We start from the raw sequence: 25776 nt of genomic DNA, 5'->3' as shown, positions 1-25776 counted from the left end.
AGGTGACTCTAAAGGTTAAGAACTTTTTTTTGTTTTGAGACAGAGTCTTGCTCTGTTGCCTGGGCTAGAGTGCCGTGGTGTCAGCCTCGCTCACAGCAACCTCAAACTCCTGGGCTCAAGTGATCCTCCTGCCTCAGCCTCCCAAGTAGCTGGGACTACAGGTGCGTGCCACCATGCCTGGCTGATTTTTTCTATCATTAGTCACCCAGCTAATTTTTTCTATTTTTAGTAGAGATGGGGTTTCGCTCTTGCTCAGGCTGGTCTTGAACTCCTGACCTCAAGCAATTCCTCCTGCCTCAGCCTCCCAGAGTGTTAGGATTATAGCGTGAGCCACCGCGCCCGGCCAAGTTTAAGAACTCTAATGTAGACTATCTCAATTCTTTATTTGGTTGTGCCTGTTCTTTCTTTAAAGGTATCTTGTTTAAAAACTGTCATTGTATTCAATCAATACTGTCAATTTATGGCTTGGTAGACTGTGGGGGGGGGGCAGTTCAAGCATCAATAAAGGATACTATATGAAGGATTATGATAATGTTGGTTTCTTAAAGTTTTAGCATTGATATTTATATACTTTCTGGGACACAATTTTTTTTTGGCAGCAGCATCCACCTAAATCATGGCAGTCATCAGTGACTTCAGACTTAAGAAAAAGTTAATGTAAAGCATGGCTGTGATGCCAATTTCATAAGAAAAAAAAGAAAACAGAATATCTTCAAATATAATTGGTTGATTACCTATGGAATTAAGTGCTTTTACTTCTCTATAATTTACTATATTTCTCTAACTTCTATAATAAACATGTATAACTTTATAAGAAAAGCCAATTAGTGTTATAACAATACAAATAATATATGATTTTATCAAGAAATGTCTGCAATCAGGAATTAAGATACGTGCCAACCTTTCAATGGCAGTTAATGTACACCTCTGTGCAAAAGCAAACTCATGTCAGCATTTTAAGTGAAAAACATTTTCACATTTGAAAAAGATGACTTTCTACTCTTCTTCCACTTAATATTTTATAACCATGTTAGGTCAGTACTTCAATATTTATTTCTGGACGATAGGACTGTAGGCAACTATCAGTTTTCACTTTTATACTTCTAAATACTTTCAGTTTATTTTTTACAGAAATGTCTCTTTTACTTGCAAAATCAGATTTTTCTTATTTTTAAAATGAAAATGCTAAGATGACCCAATGTAGATAAAGAATTTGTTTGAAATTGTCACACAGTTAACATAGTTTTAATCGAGTTGTAGTAAATAAGGTCCATGAGTGAAATCTGTTCCATTTGCAGACTGGTAACCAGAGGGCCATTTAGCCCAGACTGAGGATTGGTCAAAATACCTTAGTGGTTGCTGATTTTGACTTTACGCTTACGTGAGCACCCTGTTCACTCCCTCCAAGTTAGTTTCTCTTTTATTCTGCTTTTGTAACTCAAAGCTAAACTTTGATATAGCAAATATTTCCTGTTGCACTGGATATCTAACAAGTTTAGGCAACCTCCCATTCAGTGATTTACAAGTATAGTGACATAGTGACGTTTAATTTTAAATGGTTCTCAAAGTTTTTAGGCTGGCTTGGGAGAAAATTCAAACATGAGGGTGTCATTTTTCTCTTACCAGTGAGATTAATTCTAACATGGGGCACAGCAAACATCTCCTAAAGGATTTTAGGGAAATCAGTGTACAATTAAACAGTGTACAATTCTTGATTTCTCCATCCATAAAAAAAATGCAGATGATCACCTTGATATTTGTCGTTGGTTTGAAAATGCATTACTTTTCCCTCTTGGAAACTCACATAATGGCTTTTTGCTTGTTTTATCTATGTTAGCTTTTTCTAACTAGATATCAATTCACAGCAGGTGAAAAAGTTCCAAGAACGAACCAATTTAGAGTAAACTATAAATTTACTCCCAATAGTCCACATATGAGATAACTAGGGTAGAGAAAATATGATATAATCCAACCCCATGAAGTTTAAATCTGAGAGGGCAATATGATTTGGGTTTCTGTTTAAAAAACCAACTGAGTAATTTAGTAAAACCAATTGTAGGCAACTGGGGGAAAAAAAGGTATTTTACCATATCCAGAAATTAAACACTTGAAAAAACGAATATAAATTTAATAGTAAACATTATGGTCAGGCTGTTTATTAAGGAGGCAACCACATATACAAGTTCGGCTATAGAAACGTTTGCAAATCAAACTTCATGTGATCTAAAAGGACCATGCGAATGTCAAAAATGGACACCTGTACATTCAATAAAAAGTTAATTTAAACATACATATCTAGATCATTCTAGAGTCATACAAACATCTGGGGCCACATATGTGTTTAATTTTCTTTCAAAAAAACTGCTTCTATAAAAGTGATGTATTGAGATAATTTTAAAAAGTATCTGGCAATTATGAATGGTCCCCAGTTTTACAAAATGTGATTTCCAGGATATGAAAACTGAAAAAAGTCAACTCTTCAGAAAGTGTTTTATATTATACAAACAAGTTCTGTAGAAAAATGATCCAGCAAATGCTTGAGTTAAGAATATTTATATTTTTTTCCAATTCTTTACACTTTTATTAACACACTTACAAAAAATAACATTCAAACACTGAGAAAATTAAATAACTTTGGAAGCAGAGTTCATAGTTTTCTGCTTACATATAAGTGACAATTCTGGGCTGTTGGCACAAAATAATCAACATTCGTAAAACCCTTACTACTATATATCAAACATAAGTTAAAATCATAGGCACTAGTTTATCAAATCTACATTTCTCCTGTAAGACTGACCACAGTAAATCCTTAGATTTTCCCAAACAGAAAAATTGGCAATACACAAAGGCTTTCTAGTAAAAAGGCAATTTTTCTCTTTAGGAAACTAAAAGCCAATAGTCTGTGGTAGTACAACAGCATGTAAAATAATACTTTACCAAACTCAGATCGAAAATAAATGTTTTAACAAGTGATGAAATATTTTAATTAAAAAAAAATAGAAGTTTTTTCTGATGCAGCCATTTAAAAACAAAGTTAAATAACCTGAATATCTTTTGAAACTGATTATCTAACTTAAAAAATGTAATGAGTGTTTCGTAATATTAAAATTCCTTTTAATTCTTAGATTGCAGCATATATATTTTTAAAACGTTGCACTGAAAACTGAGACCTGTTTTGTGTATATGTGGTTTTTAAAAGAGACAGTGGCTAGTCCTATCTTTTACTTACTTAGATTTACATGAGATACCCCCTCCCCAGAGCTGATGCTTTCTTTATCTTCTTCTGAAAAGCAACATTTTTTAATTCATCATCACATAGAATTCTGGCACCATCCTTTCCTGACCTGCCCCATCACCCTCAAATTCAAGGATACAATTTCTTTCTTGCAGTATACACCAAATGCATAGTACTGGCAGTTTCAATCTCCAGCTGCTTGTGCTAACTGAAAGCCTCCACGCTGGTCAAGCTAATGTACAGACTACCATGGTGTCAGTCAAGGCAGAATGAAAGTCTTGGTTAAAGTTTCTAACATTCTCTCAACCTAGCAATCTGAATGCTGTCCTGAATATCAAACCTTCCATTTCTCTCTCTCAATTTCTTTTGCCAACTTATGGAATGTCTTTAATTAGCAGGAAATGAACTTATGTTCAAATCTCTAAAATCTTTTAGGTGACCCAACTGCCAATATTTTAGACCTTTGTTCAAATTAAGTATTTAAAAACAGACCTCACTATCAAAAATGAGAAGCCTGTTACAGAAGGAAGTTTTAATCTGGTAATAGTCTTGATAAAACTGAAATAGGTGATTTTAAGGATATATATATGAGCCATTAGAGAGCAAGTATTTAACAGGCTAGAATTATATGTTGGTTTGTTACCAAAAATGCAAAATTGATGTAAGGCAGAAACTAAGTCAAAAGGGACAGTATTTTCAAAAGATGTTTTATGCAGTTATTCAGTTTAAAATAGATCAACTTAAGTAGCATTTAGCAGGCTATATTTTCCTACCACATAACAGACCGTTATAACCATTTAATAACAACAATACAACTGTCATCACTAGAGATGTGTAGGTTAAGTGCATAGATTTTTTCCCCCCCTCTCTCTTACTGTATGGTTTTGTTCCAGGTTGTAAGCACTGAGGTGTTGATATATCAAGAATAAAGATACACAGTACTTGCTCTTTCCTATCATGAAAACCTGCTGATAGAAACAAGATCTCTTAGTTCTGTAACAGATAACAGCATGTGAAGAAGTTGGCTTCAATAGCAAAGGCCATCTTTCCTGAGCCAGGAACTATAAAGTCTAGAAAGATTGTACAACTGATATTAAGCCCTTTTGGCCATCAAAACAAACACGCAGAAGTCTGATGTGTCAATGCGACGTGACGGATGCTCGCTGTAACTATCTGGTGGTGGTGATATGGGAGCTACATCCAAAACTTAAGAAGAAATAAAACGGTAATTTTTCTAATGAATCTGCAAAAATAATTTATGGAATTCTAAATTTAGGAATCACGTTTTAAATCTCTAGTCCAGGTTTCTTCCTCTCTTTCCCCCCAATCTCAATCTATAGCTTCCTGGAGTACTAGTGAAACACTAGTGAAATAGTTTAGATAATTAGTCAGAATATTAGTTCTCTTTAACACAAATATTTATTGATACTATTTATACAGGAAATTAGGTTGAATGTGAAGTTTTGGATAGCTTGAGTTCACCATTTTCTTGTGTACAAAGGTATTCTCTCATTTACAAATGGGCATTTCTCTTTGGCATCCATTAGGTATATGCCCAGATATTGGCCTCTGTCAAATATTTAAAAATCAACTTAGTTTCTAGTAAACAAAACTAAAAGTGATTCCATGGAGAGTGATTGTATGATTACCAAACACATCTGATGTTAAATGTCATTAAAGTGCTGTTTGATGATCTCTGCCAGTTTGTGCTAATTAAGACAGAGAGGGCTGGGATTTTATAAATCCCAAGAGTCTTATCTGAACAGTCTGCATATAAAAGTTGTTTGTAGCCTGGTGAAGGGGTATCCATGAAGCCGTGGACCTCTGCATTCTTGTCTCTGCTGGTCAGTAACAGCCATCTTTCCAACTGTCATCTTTCATGCTACCATAGGTTTTAGGAGCTGGCAAGGATCTGAAATAAAGCAATTTTACATCATTTGCATGTCTTTATGATATTACCATACTATCTCTTACATATATTAATTACTTTTCAGGTGGCACCATGATCCTATGAAGGCTGTTCCAGGGAACTACTAAGACCAAAGCTCTGCATAGCTATCAGCACCAACCTCCCCACACTCGGCATTCTCACAATTTTCAAGTTTCATTAGGCACCACCAGATGACTTCCCTTTATGTTAACACAGCCACTAGATTACAAGAAGGGAAAAGATTATCTCACCTTGTCCAACCACATGGATAACCAATCTTACTGTATTTTTTTGAGAGGCAGAATGATGAATGTGGTATTAGAGGTTTAGTGTCACCCTCACTAGAGAGGAAGTACGGGACGGTGGTTCAAACGACTGTGAAGTCAGCCGTACTTGGACCTGAAGGTCTCATTAGTTGTGTGGCGTTAGGCAAATTACTTAATTTCATTAAATTTCAATATCCTCCTCTGAAAAGTAGTAAGAACACCTACTTACTTAATGTTACTGTGAAGATTAAACAAGGTAAGTTATTCAGCACAGTGCAGAGCAAAAAGCTGTTGGACTCTACTGTTGAATTTGGAGATAATAAAATGTTTATCTTAGAATTAAGGCAGTATGGGGTAATTCAGTTTAAATGCTTACAAGATGAAAACATTTTTTTCATGCAAATAAATATTTCCAGTTTAATTATAGTTGACACCTTAGTTTACTGATGGTCACAGTCCCATTTTTGAAAGGTACATCAAGTCTACAGATGCATGGTTCCCAACCTGTATGGGTTCAGAATCACTTGAAGATTAAACAAGCAAACAAAAAAACAGCACGCCCACAGATTCTGGGCCTCATACCAGACCTACTAAGACAGACTCTCTGGGGGTAAAATTTAGGCCGCTACATTTATATAAATTCCACAGATAATTCTGAATTTTAACAGGGTGTGAAAAGCATGCTTACATATTAGACTTAGTAGCTAAAAGTTGTATCTTAACTATCACTCTAGATTCTAACTTGCCTTTATCATCTTTATTGAATTTTTTTTTTTTTTTTTAAAGAGACATGGTCTCACTAGATCACCTAGACTGGTCTCAAACTCCTGGCCTCAAATGATCTTCCTGATTACTGGGACTATATGCTGAATACCATTATATTTAAAATGAACAAATATCACAACCAAATTGAGTGGTTCCAACAGTTTTTTCTAGAAATCCTCTGAGATACTTAATCACGTTATGTATCTGGACAAATTTAATCTGAACCAAACTGGTATAATGTCCCAAACAAGGATTTCTTTAAAACAATAAATTAATGCTTTATTCAAATTGTACTAAAAATTCTACTGGGAGCCCACCGTGACTCTCTCTTTACTACCAAATGTATGGATCAGGCTGATTCCAGTCTGCCAACTTCCATATACTCAAAAACGCTGAAACAGAGCATTTGCCACTTACCTGCGAACAGGCTGTGCAAGTTTGCTGCGAGGCACTGGTATGCCCCCAGCAGAAGGGGCACTGGGTCTGGGCAAGCCACTTCTCATGGGGGTTGTCCCTGCAGGTCTTGTTAGAGTAGTGCTGTTGATATTGCTGGGAGGATTTGCTGAGACCGTGTTCTGAACCATGGGAGGCCCAGGTGAGGAGGTGGTTTGTGTGAGCTGTGTTGTTTCTTGGCTACCAGGAGAACCAGAGCCATGGTTACTAAATGCTTTCATTGGTTGCCGGAGAGCCAAAGGAGATGGTGCTGCAGGGGAGCGGAATTTGCCAGGAGAAGGTACTGGAATGGCAAAGAAAAATCAGTGTTTTCAGTGGAAATCAAGTATAAGTGAGACCACTGCTTTATATTACATCTGATGATTACACACTAGTACATCTATATTCATGAAACTGCACTCTATAGCAATGCAAGGAATAAAGGATATTTCTGGGCTAATAAAAGAAATGGTAACTGGTAAGTTCTAAATAATCAAGTCCTTATTCAGAGGATTACAACTGTCCTTGACCACAGTGTTTTAACCAAGTCAGCTAGGAACCCACAACAGAGAAAGAAGAAAAGGCACTGCAGGATTCTGTCTCACTGTAGCAATGAACCTGGGTCACATGCGAACACTCTAGGGGTGAAAAAATGGTTGAGTACCAAATTGTTGCCTAGAATATGAAAACAATCCCCCCACTCCCCCAAAGAAACACTGAGCAATCATCCAAGTCCTCACTTTCCACTAGGTCTCCGCTGACACCAACCCAAGGGGAGGGGGAAGAGCACTTTATTATTGTGGGGGGCGGTGCGGGGCGGGGGTTGGTGGTGGCAGTTCAGAAGTCCAGGCTCTCTGCAAGGTCTCCAATGACACCATGGGGTCATGGTTCATTGCCAGCCAGCAGGCATGAAAGTCCCAGCCAGCTCCTTATGTGGCCTTCTTTGATACCTCCCTGGCAGGAGTGCTGGGGTGCCTTGTCATAGCCTCACAAAGCCTAGGTCCTTGCCGGACCTTCGCTGGTGTGGGTGGAGCCACGTATTTTTCTGCCGTATTTGGCTGGAATAGAACAGTTACTTTCTAACACACTGGTTCCCGGTCTGTCAGGAACTGGGCCACACACATCACCGCCTGAGCTTTGCCCCACTCTGGTGGAAAAATTGTCTTCCATAAAACCCGTCCCTGGTGCCAAAAAGGTTGGGGACCACTGGTCTGAAAGTTCTCCTTCCTAATCCTCTGGCTAGAGAGAGTAGTCACCCCCACCACAGTGTCAGTGGAGATCACGTGGGGAGTCGGAGCCCTACCTGCACCTGCCAGACCCCTCCCCCTTCGGTGTAAACAGAGACCAAGCAGAGAACCTGGGCTTCTACTAACAAAATGCTTCCCCTCCTCCCTGCTGTGCTGATACCCCACCCACAAGTGGCAGAGTGGTATCAGAGAAAGACACCTAAAAGAAAATTTAAATAAGATCCAGAATCTCAGAATACAATTTAAAAATGGCCAGACTTTAATAAAAAATAACTCATCATACCAAGAACCAAGAAGAGCTTAAAGTGAATTAAAAGAAGATAATCAAAGACATCAACACCAAGATGATAGGATGACAGAGATGTTAAAATTATTTGACAAAGATTTTAAAGCAGGCATCATAAAACTGGCTCAATGAGCAATTTCAAACACAGTTGAAATATCCAAAAATATAAAATTTTAGCAATAGAAAATACAAAGAAGAATCAAATGGAAATTTTAGAACCAAAGAAATATAATAACCAGAATAAAAAACTCATTAGATGGGCTCAACAACAGAATGGAGAAAACAGAGGAAAGAATAAGTGAACTAGAATAGAGAACAAAAGAAATCACCCAGTCTGAACAACACAGAGAAAACAGACTGAAAACAGAGGTTCAGGGACCTATGGGGCTTTAACAAAAAGATCTTAACATCTGCACGTCATCACAGTCCTGAAGGAAAGGACAAAGAGAGAAAGAGGCCAAAAAAGTACTCTGAGAAATAACGGTTAAAAACTTTCCAAATCTGGCAAAGGACATAAACCTATGGACTCTAGAAGCTGAGCACACACCAAACAAGATGAATCCAAAGAAATCCATGCCAACACACATCAAACTTCTGAAAACTAAAACAAGGAAAAATCTCGAAATCAGGGAGAGAAACAGCTTACCCACTGAAGAAAATCAATTCTAATGACAATGGATTTCTCATCATAAACCAGCACAATATTTTTCAAAGAACTGAAAGAAAAGAATTGGCAATCCTATACCCTGAGAAAATATCCCTCAAGAATTAAGGGAAAATCAAGACATTCTCATACAAAAGAAAACTAAGAGAACTTGTAGCCAATAAACCTACCCCAAAATAGATGGCTAAAGTTTTCTAAACACAAAGGAGGTGATAAAAAGAAGGAACTTTAGAATACCAGAAAGGAAAAACAGGGTAAGCAAACACATAGGCAAATAGACAGGCTTTCCCTTTCAAGTTTTCAAAATGATATGTGAGGGCTGAAGTAAAAATTAAAACATGGTGTGATCTGAAATGTATGTCGTTAAGATAATTATAAATGGGGCTGGGTAAAGGGACATAAAGGAAGGTAAGGTTTATGTACTGTACTCAAATTTGTAAAATGACAATACCAATAGACTGTTATAAGTTATTTGTATATATAATGCCTAGAGCAACCACTACATTAATTATGCAAATATATACCCTCAAATACACTACAGATAAATCAAAATGGAATTCTAAAGAATGTCTGAATAACATCAGGGAAGGCAAGAAAAAGAAAACAGAACAAACAGAAAACAACAAATAAAATGGCAGATGTCAACCCTAACATATCAATAATTACGTAAAATGTAAATGGCCTATAGACACCAATGAAAAGAGAGACATTTGGCAGACTGAATGAAAAAACAAAAACATGACCTAACTTTACACTGTCTTTATACTAACTTTACACTACACTTTACAAAACATGACCTTATATTGTTATATTTCAAGAAACTCACTTCAAATATAACAATATAAGGAGGTTGAAAGTAAAAGGATGGCAAACATTCTATCATGCAAACAATAAAGGAAAACAAGAGTGGCTATATTAATACCAGGTAAGAGGAAAGAATATTACCAGAGACAAAGAGGGGTAACACACGATGGGTCAAACTACTAAGACGTACAATCCTAAATGCATATGTAGTAAACAACAGAGCTGTAAATATGCGAAGGAAAAACTGATAGAACTTAAAGGAACAACAGGCAAATCCATAATTAGAGCTCAGTATCACCCTCTCAACAACTGACAGAGCTAGACAGAAAATCAGCAAGGACACAGAACTCAGCACTACCATCAACCACAGGACCTAACCGACATTCAGACGCAGGATCCAAGCTGCCCTCCAGCAACAGCCACACACGCACTCTTCAAGTGCCCACAGAACGTACATCAATGTAGATGATTTCTTGGGCCTTAAAGCAAGTCTCAACAATGTTAAAAGAATTGAAATTACAAAGAGTACTTCTCTAATTATAATAAAAGGAAATTATTAATAGAAAGTAGTAACCAAGGGATAACGGGAAAATCTTTAAACGCTTGAAAACGAAACAATACACTTTCCAACAGAAATTTAAAAACTACATGGAATTGAACAAATAGAAATTTATGGGGCATAATTAGGAAGAAGAAAAGTTTTAAGTTAATAATCTATTACTTTAAGAATGTAGGAAGAGTAAATTAAAGCAGAAGGAAATAATAAAGAGCAGAAATCAATGAAATTGAAAACAGAAAAATAGAGAAAACAAATCAATGAAACAAAGAGTTGGTTATTTAAAAAGGTCAACAAAATTGACAAGCCTAACAAAGAAAAAAAAGAAAACACAAATTACCAACATCAGGAATGAAACGAGCTATTATTGCAACCCTGAAGATATCAAAAGGATCATAAGGAAATACTAGGAACAATTCCACACACATTAATTTGACCACTTGGATGAAAAGGACCAATTCTTCAAAAAGCATAAACTATCACAACTCATCTGTTATAAAACATTATATGTAAGGTGAATACAGGTCTACTTCTGAGATATCACAAGTTTGGTTCCAGACAACCACAATAAAGCAAATATCTCAATAAAGTGAGTCACACACATTTTTTGGTTTCCCAGTGCATACAAAAGTTATGCTCATACTATCCTGTAGTGTATTAAGTGTACAATAGCATTATTTCTAAAAAAACAATGTACAACATACCTTAATTTAAAAATACTTTGTTCCTAAAAAATGCTAACGATCATCTGAGGCTTCAGTGAATCATAATCTTTGCTGGTGGAGAATCTTGCCTCAATATTGATGGCTGAATTGGCGGTTGCTGAAGGCTGAGATGGTTGTGAAGATTTCTTAAAATAAGACGAAGTTTGCTTTATTAATTGACTCTTCCTTTTACAAAAGGTTTCTCTGTAGCATGCCATGCTGCTTGATAGACATCAAAAGGATCCCACAGTAGAACTTTCAAATTGGATCAACCCTCTCAAACCCTACTGCTGCTTTATGTGCTGCTGCACTAAGTTTCTGTGATATTCTAAATCCTTTGCTGTCAGTTCAATAATGTTCATAGCATCTTCACTTGGAGTAGATTCCATTTCAAGAAACCACTTTCTTTGTTCACTCATAAGAACTCCTCATCAAGTTTTATCACACGATTGTAGCAATTCAATCACATCTTCAGGCTCTATTTCTAACTCTAGTTCTCTTGCTATTTCCACCACGTCTGCAGTTATCTCCTCTACTGAAGTCTTGATCTCCTCAAAGTCATTCATCCATGAGCAGTGGAATCCACTTCTTCCAAACTCCTGCTAATGTTGATATTCTGACCTCCTCCCATGAATGACAAATGTTCTTTAAACATTTTTTTGACTGATACATAATATTTGTACATATTTATGGGGTACATATATTTTGATACATGCATATAGTGTGTAATGATCAAAATCAGGGTATTTAGGATACACTTCATCTCAGACATTTATCATTTCTTTGTGTTGAGAACATTTCAAATCTCTTCTAGCTATTTTGAAATATACAATATATTGTTGTTAACTATGGTCACCCTACTGTGAAATTGAACACTAGAACTCATTCCTTTGGTCTAACTGTATGTTTGTACCCATCAACCAATCTCTCTTCACACTCCCACCCCCACCACCCCTCCCTCATTCTACTCACTACCTCCATGAGATCAATGTTTTTAGCTCCCACATGTGAAAACCAAGGTAAGGACATACACTCTAACTACTCTTATTTAACAGAGTGCTGGAAATTCTAGCCAGTGCAATAAATGAGAAAAGGAAATTAAAGGCATAGGTTAGAAAGAAAGAAACTGTATCCATGATTATCTACAAAGAAAAATCCTAAGAAATCTAAAAAACAAACAAACAAAAAAAAAAACCAACCAAAATCCAAATAACAACAACAACAACAAAAAAAAACCCCAAAACTTCTAGAAATAAGTGAGTTTAGTAAGGTCACAGGACCGGACAAAAATCAACTATGTTTCCATAAACTAGCAATGAACACATAGAAATCAAAATTAAAAACAGAATACCAATAGCATTGCTCAAAAAAACAGAGGTATAAACCTAATAAAACAAATCTCAGCAAATATAGGCTAGCTGTTAAGAACAAGTGAGTAACGTGTGTGAACTACTGGTAAAATGTAAAATATTAAACAAACTGTCATATCGTATCTGTGCCTTCCTTATCTAAGGAACAGGACTCCTTTCAGCCTCCTCCAGCTGACTATTCTGGAAAGATATGCAACAATGCCACCCGGGACAGTCTCCTAAGCTGTCCTTATAAATTAAGTATTAAGTTCGGCTGTATTGCCTAAATTAATTATGACAGGACATAATTTCGTTTTACTCTTTTTGGACACCAAGAATTACACTAGATTCAGGCATAAAATGAAGGAGTGTTATCCTCTCTGAGTAAGAATTAGAACTCTATTTATAAAACTGACATATGACTAAGAATGCTAACCTTGGTGTGTAAGTTCAGTCATCTCTAAAATGGAATGGTGGGTAATATGAGGATTCATATTTTTAAAATATTTATTTTTGTCTTTTAATAAGCACTTAATAACATCAAGTTTGTTTTCAAATTAAGATTTATATAGTTCAGGCAGGTATGTAAAACAACCCTAACATGGAAAAATTGAGTAAATTATATGTTTTTAGCTTGATAAATATTCCCTGAATATAAAATGTTTTATAAGTAATATATGTACCTAATACATGTGCCTAGCAATATAAAAATTAGATATTCCAAGTGGTTGTCCTCACAGTGCAGTGTCCTCCAAACTACAACTTTCCTTAAAGGCTAATTTGTCCACTAAATATATAGTATAGCAATAAAAAATACACATATTGCCAAATACTGGCCATGATGACCAATGGGGAGAAGTCATTTGTTAAAATACATTTGCATTCCATTATGAACAAATAAAGAAAAGGACAAAAATATTTCCTGGTCAACTATCCCTTACTATATATAGTAAGTTACATCATTCCAGTTATTCAATGGTCTATTACCATTAATGATAATAACAAGTTACTGACATAAAAAGGGCTTAAAAATAAGTTGATTGCTAAGGACCACAGAGATGAATTAAATATGACTTTCTCATTACAGAGTAAAAGAATGCTTGTTAAGAGTTACCAGTGATTATCTATTCCGACTCCCACTGTAGAGAGAAGGAAAACTGCCACAACCACAGAGGGCAACTGAGCTTATAAGCAGGAAGGTCAGGACTTGAAACCAGGTCTCCTGATTCCCAGATTGGTATTTACTGAAAACCAAAAGAGAAACATCTCTGGGGGTAGAAATTAAAATGTTATTTTCAACAATTTAATTTTCAACTAGACTCAGAAAGTTTATTGGTATGGCTACCATCCTAGGCAGGTTTTATAAGGTATGATTCCAAAGCACATTAAATTTGTCACTGCTGACAAATAATCATAGAAAAAAAAATAACATGGCACAGAAACCTTTGATTTCTTCTTCTATTAGTGTACATGACTCACCATTTCTTCTGTAAGCATACAAACATTTTGTAAGTTATCAGAAAAGATTAAACATAAAAGGCAGAAAAAGCCCTGGGAATTGGACTTCACTAGCTTTTCTTCCATAAATACAAAAAGACTGACGTACATGAATAAACAACCTACCAGCAAACATTCACAGTTTAATCTTCTAGTTTATTCTAAAAATAGAAAACAACCTTGGAACCAACCGTCTTCAAGATAATTATCCCAACATCAATAAACACTTTTAAAAGGTAAATTTTTTGAAAATATATATTTTTTTCAACTGAAAATCTTAACCACCCTTGGTGTGCCAAAGCTAAATGTATACATAAACAAAGATACAACTCAGGAACTATGAAGATCCATTAGGTACCTCTCCCCCCGGTAGAAGTTTTTAACTATATAGCCACATTTTCAAAAACCAAAGAATTAACTAGGTATCAAGATACCAGATATCAAGACTTAAGAGACACATTAGCATTAATACACAGAATACATGTAAACAGCTGCAAACTTATACCTATATCATGTAGGTCACTACATTTTAGTTTAATAAATTATCTAACTTATATAACTACCCTTTTAGTACCTAGTGAGGAAAGGGGGGAAATGTCAAAATTAAGAAACAGATTTATGAAGATTCTTAGAGGATGGTAATGGCATAGTTTATGAATTTCCCCAAATCCCACCTTAAATACACAGAGCAACTAGGAAAGTCAAACCAAAACCCAGTTACAACAGCTACAATAAAACCAGGTGACAGAGTAACTCTGTGAACCCCAAAATATGAATGGGTAGGGAGAAGCCACTGACAACTAGAAGACCACATGTCAGCATCAGTGCAGAAGGAAGCAGAGGAGTATCTCAACATCCTGAGCATTCCAAAATAACCAATAACTACTCACACAGAAAGCAATGCTCAACAGCAGCTGAAACTGGGAGGAGTTTGCACACTCCAAGAGTGGGTGAGTACAGGAGATCTACTGTAAAGTCTGGGAGGAACATGAACAACCATGAACGCCTAAAATTAACAAGCCAAACCTCTCTTCCAGGTAACTTCACGCTAAGAAAAAAACTGTGAGGAAGATCCAAATTGCACACACCAGAGACATTAGAGATAAAGAAAATGAAGTCCAGATAAGAGTGGGGGAGGTTTCAGCAAATGTTGCTAGAAAATTGGATATCCACATACTAAAGAATAAAGCTGGACTCCTACACTTCACACCATAAACAAATTAACTAACAATGGATCACAGACCTAAATGTAGGAGCTAAAACTATAAAGCTCTTAGAAGAAAACATAGGAGGCCAGGTGCAGTGGTTCACACCTGTAATCCCAGTGCTCTGGGAGGCTGAGGCAGCAGGACAGCTTGAGGCCAGGGGTTCAAGACCAGCCTGGGTAACAGCAAGAGCTTGCTGATGCTGCTGCTGCAAAAAATAAACTAGCTGGGAGTGCTGGCACACGCTTGCAGTCTTAGCTACTCAGGAGGCTGAGGTGGAAGGATCACTTGAGCTCTGAGTTCAAGGTCCCAGCCTGGGTGACAGAGCAAGATTCTGTCTTTAAAAAAATAATTTTTGGGAATGGGGAGGGTGAAGAAAAAAATAAAAATAAAAAAATATTTTTTTTAAAAAAGAAGAAAACACAGGAGTAAATCTTTATGACCTTGGGTTAGGTACTGGTTTCTAACACCAAAAGCAGGATCCATAAAATGAAAAAGTGATAAATTACACTTCATCAAAGTAAAAAACTTTTGTGCTTCCAAGGGCACCATGAAGAAAGTGAAAGGACAACCCACTGAATGGGAGAAACTATTTGCCAATCATGTATCTGAGATGGGACTCGTATCCAGAATATATAAAGAAATGTTATAACTCCGTAAGAAATACTTTAACAAGGTATGGAGAGAAATATTTTAACAAGGTTAATGTGTAAGTTGAGGGAAACGAGAGGATCTGAAAAGGCACACTAAGCTGTAGTTTTACTCTTGTAAAAGAATGTTTCCTCTAGTGGTAGCAGCATTTTGACCTATCTATAAACTTGGGGGCCAGGGAACAATGAAAATACAAGGTTGATTGGACTTAGGTTATCTTTAAAGGTCTTATAGCTATAATTTTAACATTCTGAAAGTATGTTCCTATTTTAATTTGTCCTGATCTCTGCATTCACTTTGTCTACTCTTCATTTTCTTCCCCTGACTTGGTGAGGTCTCTACCCTGTTTACCTCTACTACTTCACTAAGTTCCTAACAATCGGGAATGAATAAAATGTCCTTTCTCAAAGCAGTTTAATCAGTCACGTCTATGAAGTCTTAAAAACATACAATGAATTCTTTTCCTTAGAGAGGGATGGGCTGAAAAAACACAAAAAATTTACAAGAAGAAAATGCAAAAAGGAATGTGTCCAGCCTTTCTTGACCTTAGTGGCATGACTGTAGTCATTCCACAAGTATTTATGGAGTGGTTGTTTGTGCCAGGCAACAGTTTTTATTTAATACTTTCCTTACCATCTTCAAACACCTGCTCCTACAAAATGCAATTAAAATCAATGTGACTACATTTCCATTTGTTAAGGAAACTACCTTTTTCCTCTACCCATGATCCTGCCAGCCCTCCTTATGATAGGCACATTAACTTTCTAGGACATCGTATATGCTCATCCCCAGAATGAAAGAATTGGCTTGTGTGACAGTTTACCATCCCTTGATCCACGTTTCTTTACTGGACAGGTTAAATGTGCCTAGGGTGCCTGTGAACACGTGGCCTCTCTCTCCTGTCTGCCTCACATCCCCACAGGAGAAAAGACTCCCACAGTCAACGTAGACCCTTCTTTCCCAAAGTCTAGATATGATGGTGAAATTAGAAAATCCATTTTGGCCTTCGATCCAAGAGGTGTTCTCCAATTCAGCTTGACCAGTAATGATGCTAATATTTTAAATCTTACCTTATACCTGTGTCCATTTCTCAATTGGTTTAGAATTTACAGAGAAGTAATGATTTATCCCTAAGCCACAATACCAACCAGAAAATATGACAGACTAGATTAAGTTGAATAAGAGATAAAACAAAACAGAACAACAACTGCCCCCCCTAACCTAATAAGGAGTGTAATATAAAATCTTTAAGTAAAAATTTTAAATTATATAAACCATTCACACATCCTACTTTTCTATTTGACTTTGTTTCAGATTCTATTATCTAAAATTATTTCCTTAAATTATACTTGGTCCACGAAATCATTGCTAAAACACTTACAGTAATGAATTTGCCAAAATATCTATTCTATTGATAGTACCTTTGTAACCATATTAACCAAATCTTTTTTTCAACAAATCAGATCTTGAACTTCCTCTTTCCCCATAATTTTCTTTAGTGCTTTATCTCTTTTATGTATCTTTATTATTTAATGAGTTGTAAAGCTATCAGGGAACCTACATGTTCTGGATAAGAGAAATATTTTTCCTCATTGTCTATGTTTGTTCCATCCCATTTCCTCTGAGGACTCTATTCTTATTACTTCCGGTCTATCTGATCCCCCGTTTTCTCTCAATTCTACTTCCTTCTAGCTGCCCATACATCCAATGTCTTGGAACCAATATTGGATAACTTTGGAGTCCAACCTTCATATATTTCTTCAACACTCAGTTCTTACAAAGCTACCACTCCATAAACATTCCAACATATCAGTTAACCACAAATTGTGATTTAACTTCAATCAACTTCTAATGTGAAAAGTGTTCCCATTTTATCCTACAGATAAGGAAAACCAGAAAATGAAGTCCAAGGAAAAACATTAACATACAGAATGTCGGACATCTGGTTCATTCTGAAGCATTTATTAGTTCAGTTGGCATTAAGTTAAAACAATGACCTTTGCTTTTAAGTGGTAAGAAAAACGGTAAATTCTCTAAGTATCATTTACTCCTTTCAGAATAGCAACCCAATACATACCTCTGCAGAAAATGTGTTTCCTCTGGATTTATCCAAATAACAGAGAATAAATCCACATTATTTCATCACTTAAAAGAAAAACTAAAACCTGCCTTACAGACATCGCTGATTCAGTAGGCCAAAAGGCATAAGATTTAACTACACCATTTGCTGAAATTTTAAACTTAGTAAGAGGCTGTAGTTACCTCTTTTTGTAGATGAAGTTTGAAGCAACTGTTTGGCTTTGAGGGAAGTACGAGGCAAATTTTTCAGCCTTTGCGAAGCTGTTGAAAAATAAGGAACTGTAACATTTGCCTGAAAGTACAAGATAAAGGCTATAGCTTCTGTAAACTTGAATATTTTAATACAAACTTAAAATTTATCAAGGAACAGAAATCATAAGGTACAAATATGTTAGAATTCTAGAAGCAAAGGAATTTTAAAGTGATGCTTAGTGCATTAAGTTGGAAAGAAAAGGGGATGGAACAAACTTTTAAAAATAGTTTCTTATAGATGAGAAAATCCCCAGTATGTCAATGGGTCAAAATATCAGAGAAAACAAACCACCAGCAAACATGCTACAGGAAGCAAAGAATACAAAGATAAAAGTGATGAACACAAGCACACAGTATAGAATAAAATAAATGCAGCACTTGTGCAATGCAGAGAAGCAGGTTTTGGCAAAGCAGTTATTGTTAGATGAACTGCCCTAACATGAAACAGTAATCCCCATACTCAAAAAGGAGAAGAAAACTCAGAACCAGGCAGGTCCTCAGGAAGTCACAAACTAGTGGTTCTAATATGCTCAACATCATCTGTCTGTAGAATACAGTTAATTTTTACCTCAGACTTTGGGTAGCAGCCTATCTGGGCTGTGCACATATGCATGGAGGTAGGAGTGTGTGTATGTTGGTGTAGGTTGATGGGTTCGGAGGAGTCCGAGCATCTGCCTTTTCAAGTGCTCAGTGAGGAATGCGAAGCTTCCTTCCACACTCCTAATCCATCAACTGCACTGAAACTCTCAACGTGGGCGTGTAAGAAGCAGTCCCCAGCTGCCCAGAGTCAAAGCGGTTCCGATTACGCCAGTGCACAGTTACTACGGCTCCAAGGGACTGATGAGTCCCACACCTACAAGTATACTCACCTATTTAAGTGGCTCTAAAATGTCACTTGATTTGAAAATCAAACTTCATGTACCTCTAGGATTTATGTGCACACATACACACAAAGAGATCCCACCCCTATACATTTAGCCAGAGCATAAAAATCACTGGGGTGACAAAGGGACACTTGATATAGCATCAGAGAACATTAAGAATTTCTCTCCCCTCTACTGCTTAACTCTATCAAATCTGGAAAACAATTGTTACCTCATAGATAATAAACTTTAAAAAAAGTAACAAATGTATTTGATTTCAAATTTTATAGCACTCCAAACATTACTGTAACTAAATAACATCTGACGTCAACTGAACTCAAATACTGCCAGGCAAACTAGCAAAAAAATTACCCATACCTAAAAAAAAATCAATTTTATAATGGGTTACCTTATTTCTATCCCACAAAAATTAAAGCTACTATCATCATTAATATTCTTCATCTACATATTTATTCATACATATTTCAACCATTTATACTTTTATTCATTCATTCATTCCTGTTTTCTTTCATTCATTGAAATAGTTTAGTATCTGCTTTATTCCAGGTACTGTTTTAGGTACAATGACTTCAGCAGCCAACTAGATGGTTACAGTTCCTGCTCTCATGGAACTGATATTCTAGGAAAGGAGAGACAGACAAACAAAGCAGTAAAACATATGGCCTGCCAGATAGTGACAGCTGCTAAGGAGAAAAGTAAGAAAGAGGGACAGGAAGGAGATTTAAGTTGCATTTATAAATAAAGTGATCAGGAAAGACTTCCCTAAGATGACATTTGCATAAAGATCTGAAGGCAGAGAGCAAGTGAGCCATGTAGATATCTGGAGAAAGCATTCCAGGTAGAGGGAAAAGCAACTGTAAAGGATATTGAGATACGAGCATGCCTGGTATGTCCAAAGAACAGCTGCTGGAGTGGAGCACATGAGGGCAAAAGGTAACCAACTGAACATCCACTGGCAATCCACAATATCTACTAACCACTAAAAAAATTTTAATGAGGGCTCACTATCAAATACCATCTATAATGAACTCTTTAGAAAGCTCCTAGCTGAATTAATAACCAGGGTGACTCCAAAGGACTCTATGAATCTCTCAAGTTTCACGGGTGATGTAAAAATAATGGCATCTATAGACAAGGGAAAAGTGTCCACTGGGAACTGGAAGAATCAGATTACATGTAGAATCAGGCAGTAAACTCTAAATTTGCCTGATACAGAAAAAAAGATGAATGATTTTCATAAAATACCACACAATCATATAATGTTACTCGCAGAACAAAAACTAAATTTTTATCTGAATTATCAATCTTAATTTGATCACTTTTCCAAAGACAAAATTATTTTTTAGAAGACAAAATATAGTAGTTTAAGTGAAACTCTCCAAATCTTTCTAAAATAATAGAATTCAATGTGTTCACTGTTTGAAGATATTTATGGTTTAAAACTTTCCTTGGTTTCCCTTTTAATATTTATATAATTCCAATTTACCAAGACCCCACTGTGAGAAGCAAAGACGCTACAACAATTATTCTTTCATGCTACCATTACTTAGGTTAAGGTCTTCCTCCACAAACCAGCTCCTCTAAAAACCTCTGTATTTCTGTTAAACATATACCACCCTTGTCCCACACGCTCATGACATTTTGCTTAAAGATGCTCTCTCGCACTCCACTTCTGATCTCCTCAGTGCTACCAAGTCATGTATTTTCTATTTATCTTTCAGAGATTGCACCCAGACTTTATCACCTCCCTTGCCACTATAACTTTGTTCCGATCTTCATTTCTTGCCTGGATTATGCAATAATTGCCTTCTAAGTGGTTTCCAGTCTCTCCTCACTTAATCCATTCTCCACATTGATACCAGAATGAACTTTCTAAGAAGCAACCTTGATTAAAAGTCTACCGTGGCCACTCCCACTTACAGGATGAAATTAAAACTCCTTACTATGATATTTTAAAACTCTTATAGCCTGTCCCCTATCTACAGCTCTTCCCTCCCTCACTCATCATGTACCCAAACTTTAGTTATAGAAAACCACCATAATCAGACTGCCACTCTCAAGGCTTTTCATCACTAATCCCACTGTTGGGAAAACCCATACCTCCTTTCTTCATTTGGCAACTCATATAAGCTCCTCCTGAGCTGGCTGAGATATTTTTCAATATCTTTCCTGACACCCCTTCACAAGGCTGAGTTTAATGCCTCTCTCCTCTGTTCCCACAGAAGTTCCTGCCCATCATTCCCCGCTACTGGAAGGTATGGGCTATCCTATTCACATTTCTATTCCCAGTGCTTGGAACGTAACATAGCGAATAGTTAAGGAACACATGAGTGACTGACTAGTGGGTAAAATCTGAACTCTAACCTAAACATTCAAGGTCCTCCAGTCAGGGTCTAACCCAGAGCTTCTCAAACTTGAGTATGCCCCAGAATCAGCTGAAACACTTCCAAAAAGCAGATGGTCTGGGTTCCCACCACAGGTGTATTCAATCAAAATTTCCAGGGGAAAGGCCAGAAAAACTGTATTTATAAAATCTCCTCAATGACTAGATAATTGACCCAACATCACTGCACTACTTATCCTTAAATAGATGTCCTACAAACACTTTATGTATTCTTAAGATTCATTTATCATGACTTATTTATTTCATGTTTCAAAATTACTAGTATGTAAAACATTCAAGTGTAATCTTTTAGTGTTTTGGTAGGAAGTGAAATCTGGAAGGGATTCCTTCCTCGTGGGCCTCAGAGCAGTCTGGCTACACATCAGCCGACAACTTCCCTGCATACTCGCCCTCTTCAGTGAGAGGTCCAAAGTAGAATGTTGATCCTATATGCCTTCTGTCTGGCATATGCTCTTGTGGTAATTCACAAAATCCCTACGGTTCAATCTCAAATCGTGGTCCAATCGAGTCATCCAAGAATATTTTCCAAGATGCCTATTCATTTGCCATTAGGTCAGCATGATGTAATTCAAACAACAATGGGTAGGAAATCAGAAGACTCAAGGAGTTGGGAGGAGGGAGTAATCTGGCTGTGCTTTTGCTGTTTTTTCTAGTTACATGACCTTGTACAATTCATATAATTTATATGGATCTCTGCTCCCTTTACATAAACATAACTGAATATTTGTGAGTTTCAAATGACATAATACATGTGCAAGTACTTTAAACATTTAAGAATAACCAAATTTGGGTTTGTTTTTTTTTTTTTAAAAAAATCAGCAGATTACCTTGGCTTTTTCTCCCTTCCTTTTCCTTATTTCTGAACCAATAATTCTTATATTTCTCTGAAAACTAAACTTTCTGCTAAACCTGTGCCCTACTAGTCTTAGAAAGCAAGGCATTAGCCTTTTAAAAAACATTGCCCTTGACAAGCATTCCTTCCTTTAAATGAAGAAACTGAAAAAATTACATGTACCCATGACCTCTGCAATGCTCTGGTTTTCTTAAACTTTTTAAGTTACATTTTCCAATATAAAAGTCAGAAATTGGTAATAGCTATTATATAAAAATGAAAATACATTATAACTCTAATAGTCATTTTAATGTCAGCATCCACAATAATGCAGCCACAGCAAATAAGCATATAAAAATAGTGATAGGCATAGTAACAAGGCAAAAGAAGTAATCCCTTAGGTGGAAGAAACAGCAACCTTGCAAAGTTAGGTTCATGCAGACCAGCAAGTAAGAACCAAAGCTTTACCACTTAAGAGCTGCAAAAATAAATACTTAAAAGAAAACAAACTGTAACATCTATTACACTAACAACTGAAGTTTATACAAAAAATACAAAATACCAATTCATGTATAAAATGTATAAAACTTGCTATTATAGTATTTGTACACAATTACATATCAAAATAAAAGGCTACTATGAAAACTATATTAAAAGAATATAACATATTTATATATCAAAGATACAGAGTTTCAAGAAAAACAGATAACATTTTTTGCTTCATTGATATATTAACTTTCAACACAAAGCTTTAAATATTTTCGTAAACTTTATTATGTTTTAAACTTGCTAATATCAGAATTTACTACTTTCCAAATACATTTTTAAGACTAGTGTAATTCTACACTAAAATAATGTTTGACATTTTAAGTAAGCTTTAATAGAGCTAGAAATGTAAAAACAAACAAGTATATATAATTGAAAAGAAAGATGGTATCTTACTTTTCTTCTGCCTGTACATTTTTCAAATACTGAAATACACCATTACGAAACTGCATACATATTTTCTACTTAAAAGTAAACTAGTGACTAGAATTCTATTATATTTTCCCTATATATTTTCCTTAATTACCAACTGGGGAAAAAGGAAAAATAATGCACCTACAGAAAAAATAATTCTAGGGAATCAGCAGGTGATTATAATCATATAATGCTAATTTGACCACTAGAGAAGGCAAGTAATTATCACAAAGTTTTAGATACAGCCAATGTATTTTTCTATTAACATTTTTATCCTAGGTTCCCCAACCTTTTCTTTTTTCTTCTATTTTTGTGAAGAATTATTTTTCATTCCCATAAAGCTTTGACATGCTAGAATAGTTCCAATGAAGAACATTTATGAGAGGATGAGGTAAAGAGGATATAGATATAGCTGGTTTTATCCAATAGTTGGGATGCTGTTTGGAGATTTATCATGTAAAGTTTTGAGAAATGTAGAACTTACCCATCCAAACTAAATATAAAAGCATCTTTGAAAGCCAAGCACAAATGTCGTTTCGGATCATCTGTGTATATGCTGTAAAATCATGGCTTATAACATATGTGAGTCTTATTAATCTTCTTAATGGTTTAAAATTTTTCTTTCTTGTTAACATTGTGGGTGTTTTTTGTATCAGCCAAGTATATCAGGGAAAAAAAACCCAGAAAGACAATATTCTCAAGTGTCTAATTAATCTGCAGGTTTTAAAGGCACAAAACCTATCACTCAGTGTTATAGGTATAATGAAGTTCAAATTCTATCCTTACTTTCATTTTAAAAGTTTTGTGAATTCCTATTTTCTATACCATTTATGAGTACCATAATTAGTATTATAAGGCACTCTTAATTACAGAGTTCACAATATCAATCACATAAGACCTGGAATACTAAGTTTAAAATTTAATTTGGTACAAAAACATACTTTAGCATATATCAAGCTGAATAAATGTGGTATAAAAATCCCTAGGTACAATTTCTACAGTGCTTTAAATTTTGGAGTTTTAAATCTGAAGAAAAATAGAAATGATATGTCTGATAATTTTTATACCTTGGTACTAAACCACAGATGTGACAAATCTCTCTAGGTGACCTTGGGCTCTAGAGTGGGATCAACATGGGTTTTAATTCTAACTTGTCACTTAAATGCTTTATGATCATAGATAAGCTATTTATTTAAAGCTTTAATTTCTAATCTGTAAATGTGTTAATAATTGTACCTCCTTTCATAGAATTGTTCTGAGGATTAAATAGGATTATGGATGTAAATACATAATGTGAATTTCTGTAATATAAGTATCATCATTATAACTGGCAAATAAGGAAAATTTGTCATATATCACAGAAGTCATTTTGATTCAAATGTGTTTTTTCCTAGCCTGCTGATTTTTGAGCCACCAGTAACACCATCTTATCATGAAGTACATGAAGTCGGCTAAACACAATAGAGCCAAGGAAGAATGTAAAATAATTAGAGAATTGAATACTTTCAAAATTTGAATTACTCAATAAGTAAGTTATAAATGAATAACCTCATGGTTGTATCACTTCTTTCTCATAGTCTTGAGAAAATGAAGGAAAACATCATGGCTACCACGACTTCAACCTCACTGATGGCAGCAAACTACAAAGACCTGAGTCAATAAGCATCCCTCGTGTCCCTACAAGGATCTGAGTGAATATGCATCCCTTGGGTCTCACAGCTCACGTACAGGACTTACGTGAGCTGTGGGATACAAGTGATACATATTGAACATTTATAAGATCACAGTAATAATTCACTTAAAATTGTTTTAACTATATGCTCATATTTATCCTAGTTAATAAGCAATAATTTTTGGAAAGTGTTCAATTCTTTTTTAATAATCTTGTACATTCATGTATACAATGCCCATTTACTTCCTTTATCACTTCTTCTTGGCTTAGTTTGGCCAGTTTGCCTCAGAAGTTCTTACTGCATGATTCTCTCTAATCTTTATGTTGCATGTCTCCTCAATTCAACAGTCTCAACCCTTCCTTTTTATGACATTACCTTCAACTCTTTTCTGTAAAAAAAAAAAAAACATGAAGTCCTATATCTGCTGGAGTATCTATTTTATTTATTAAGGATTTAACGTGCCTTTTAACAGTGGTAGTATTTTTATTTTTTTTGAGACGGAGTCTTGCTCTGTCACCCAGGCTGCAGTGCCATGACATCAGCCTAGCTCACAGCAACCTCAAACTGAGGGGGCTCAAGTGATCCTCCTGCCTCACCCTCCCGAGTAGCTGGGACTACAGGCATGCACCACCACGCTGAGCTAATTTTTTCTATTTTTAGTAGAGAAGGGTTTTTGCTCTTGCTCAGGCTACTCTCAAACCCTTGACCTCAAGCAATCCTCCTGCCTCAGCCTCCCAGAGTGCTACGATCGTAAGTATGAGCCACTGTGCCTTGGCCAGTGCTAGTTATTTTTAAAAGATCATTATTGCTTTTACTAATGCTCTAGTAAGAAAGACATTTGGGTTTTTAGTGGTCTATTCCAGCACTAGTCTCCCAACCCCTACTAACCTTGTCATTTTTAATGTGTAATACTGCAGAATATGAGGTTTATAAGGAATGTATATTTTGTATTATAGTAGACATGACTATATTTATTTAGCATACTACTTGTCAAAAAATAAAAACTCAAATATCACGAATAATAATCGAATAAAAAAATTTCCTCCATTTAGAAAGATCTGTCACATTCATGGGTTACTATCCATTCAATCACCAAATCTT

General features: G+C 35.7%; 1 protein-coding gene across 2 annotated transcripts in view; it reads right to left on the bottom strand.

The window, feature by feature from the left end:
• Positions 1 to 2140: 2140 nt before the first annotated feature.
• SLAIN2 (SLAIN motif family member 2) overlaps positions 2141 to 25776 on the bottom strand; it is a 54194-nt gene continuing 30558 nt past the window's right edge. The window contains exons 7-9 of one of the 2 annotated variants that reach the window (XM_045532975.1): positions 17854 to 17931; positions 6614 to 6932; positions 2141 to 5147 (exon numbers count right to left, since the gene is read on the bottom strand). In XM_045532975.1, the coding sequence (XP_045388931.1) occupies positions 5081 to 5147; positions 6614 to 6932; positions 17854 to 17931 (464 nt within the window). In that variant the 3' untranslated portion in view covers positions 2141 to 5080. The remainder of the gene's footprint in view (positions 5148 to 6613; positions 6933 to 17853; positions 17932 to 25776) is intronic. The other variant, XM_045532976.1, reaches the window with a different exon arrangement.

This window comes from Lemur catta, chromosome 19 (assembly GCF_020740605.2).
Source record: "Lemur catta isolate mLemCat1 chromosome 19, mLemCat1.pri, whole genome shotgun sequence".
NCBI classification, from domain to species: Eukaryota; Metazoa; Chordata; class Mammalia; order Primates; family Lemuridae; genus Lemur; species Lemur catta.
The sequence above is the reverse complement of the archived record's forward strand: the minus strand, read 5'-3'. Positions and strand labels throughout refer to the sequence as shown.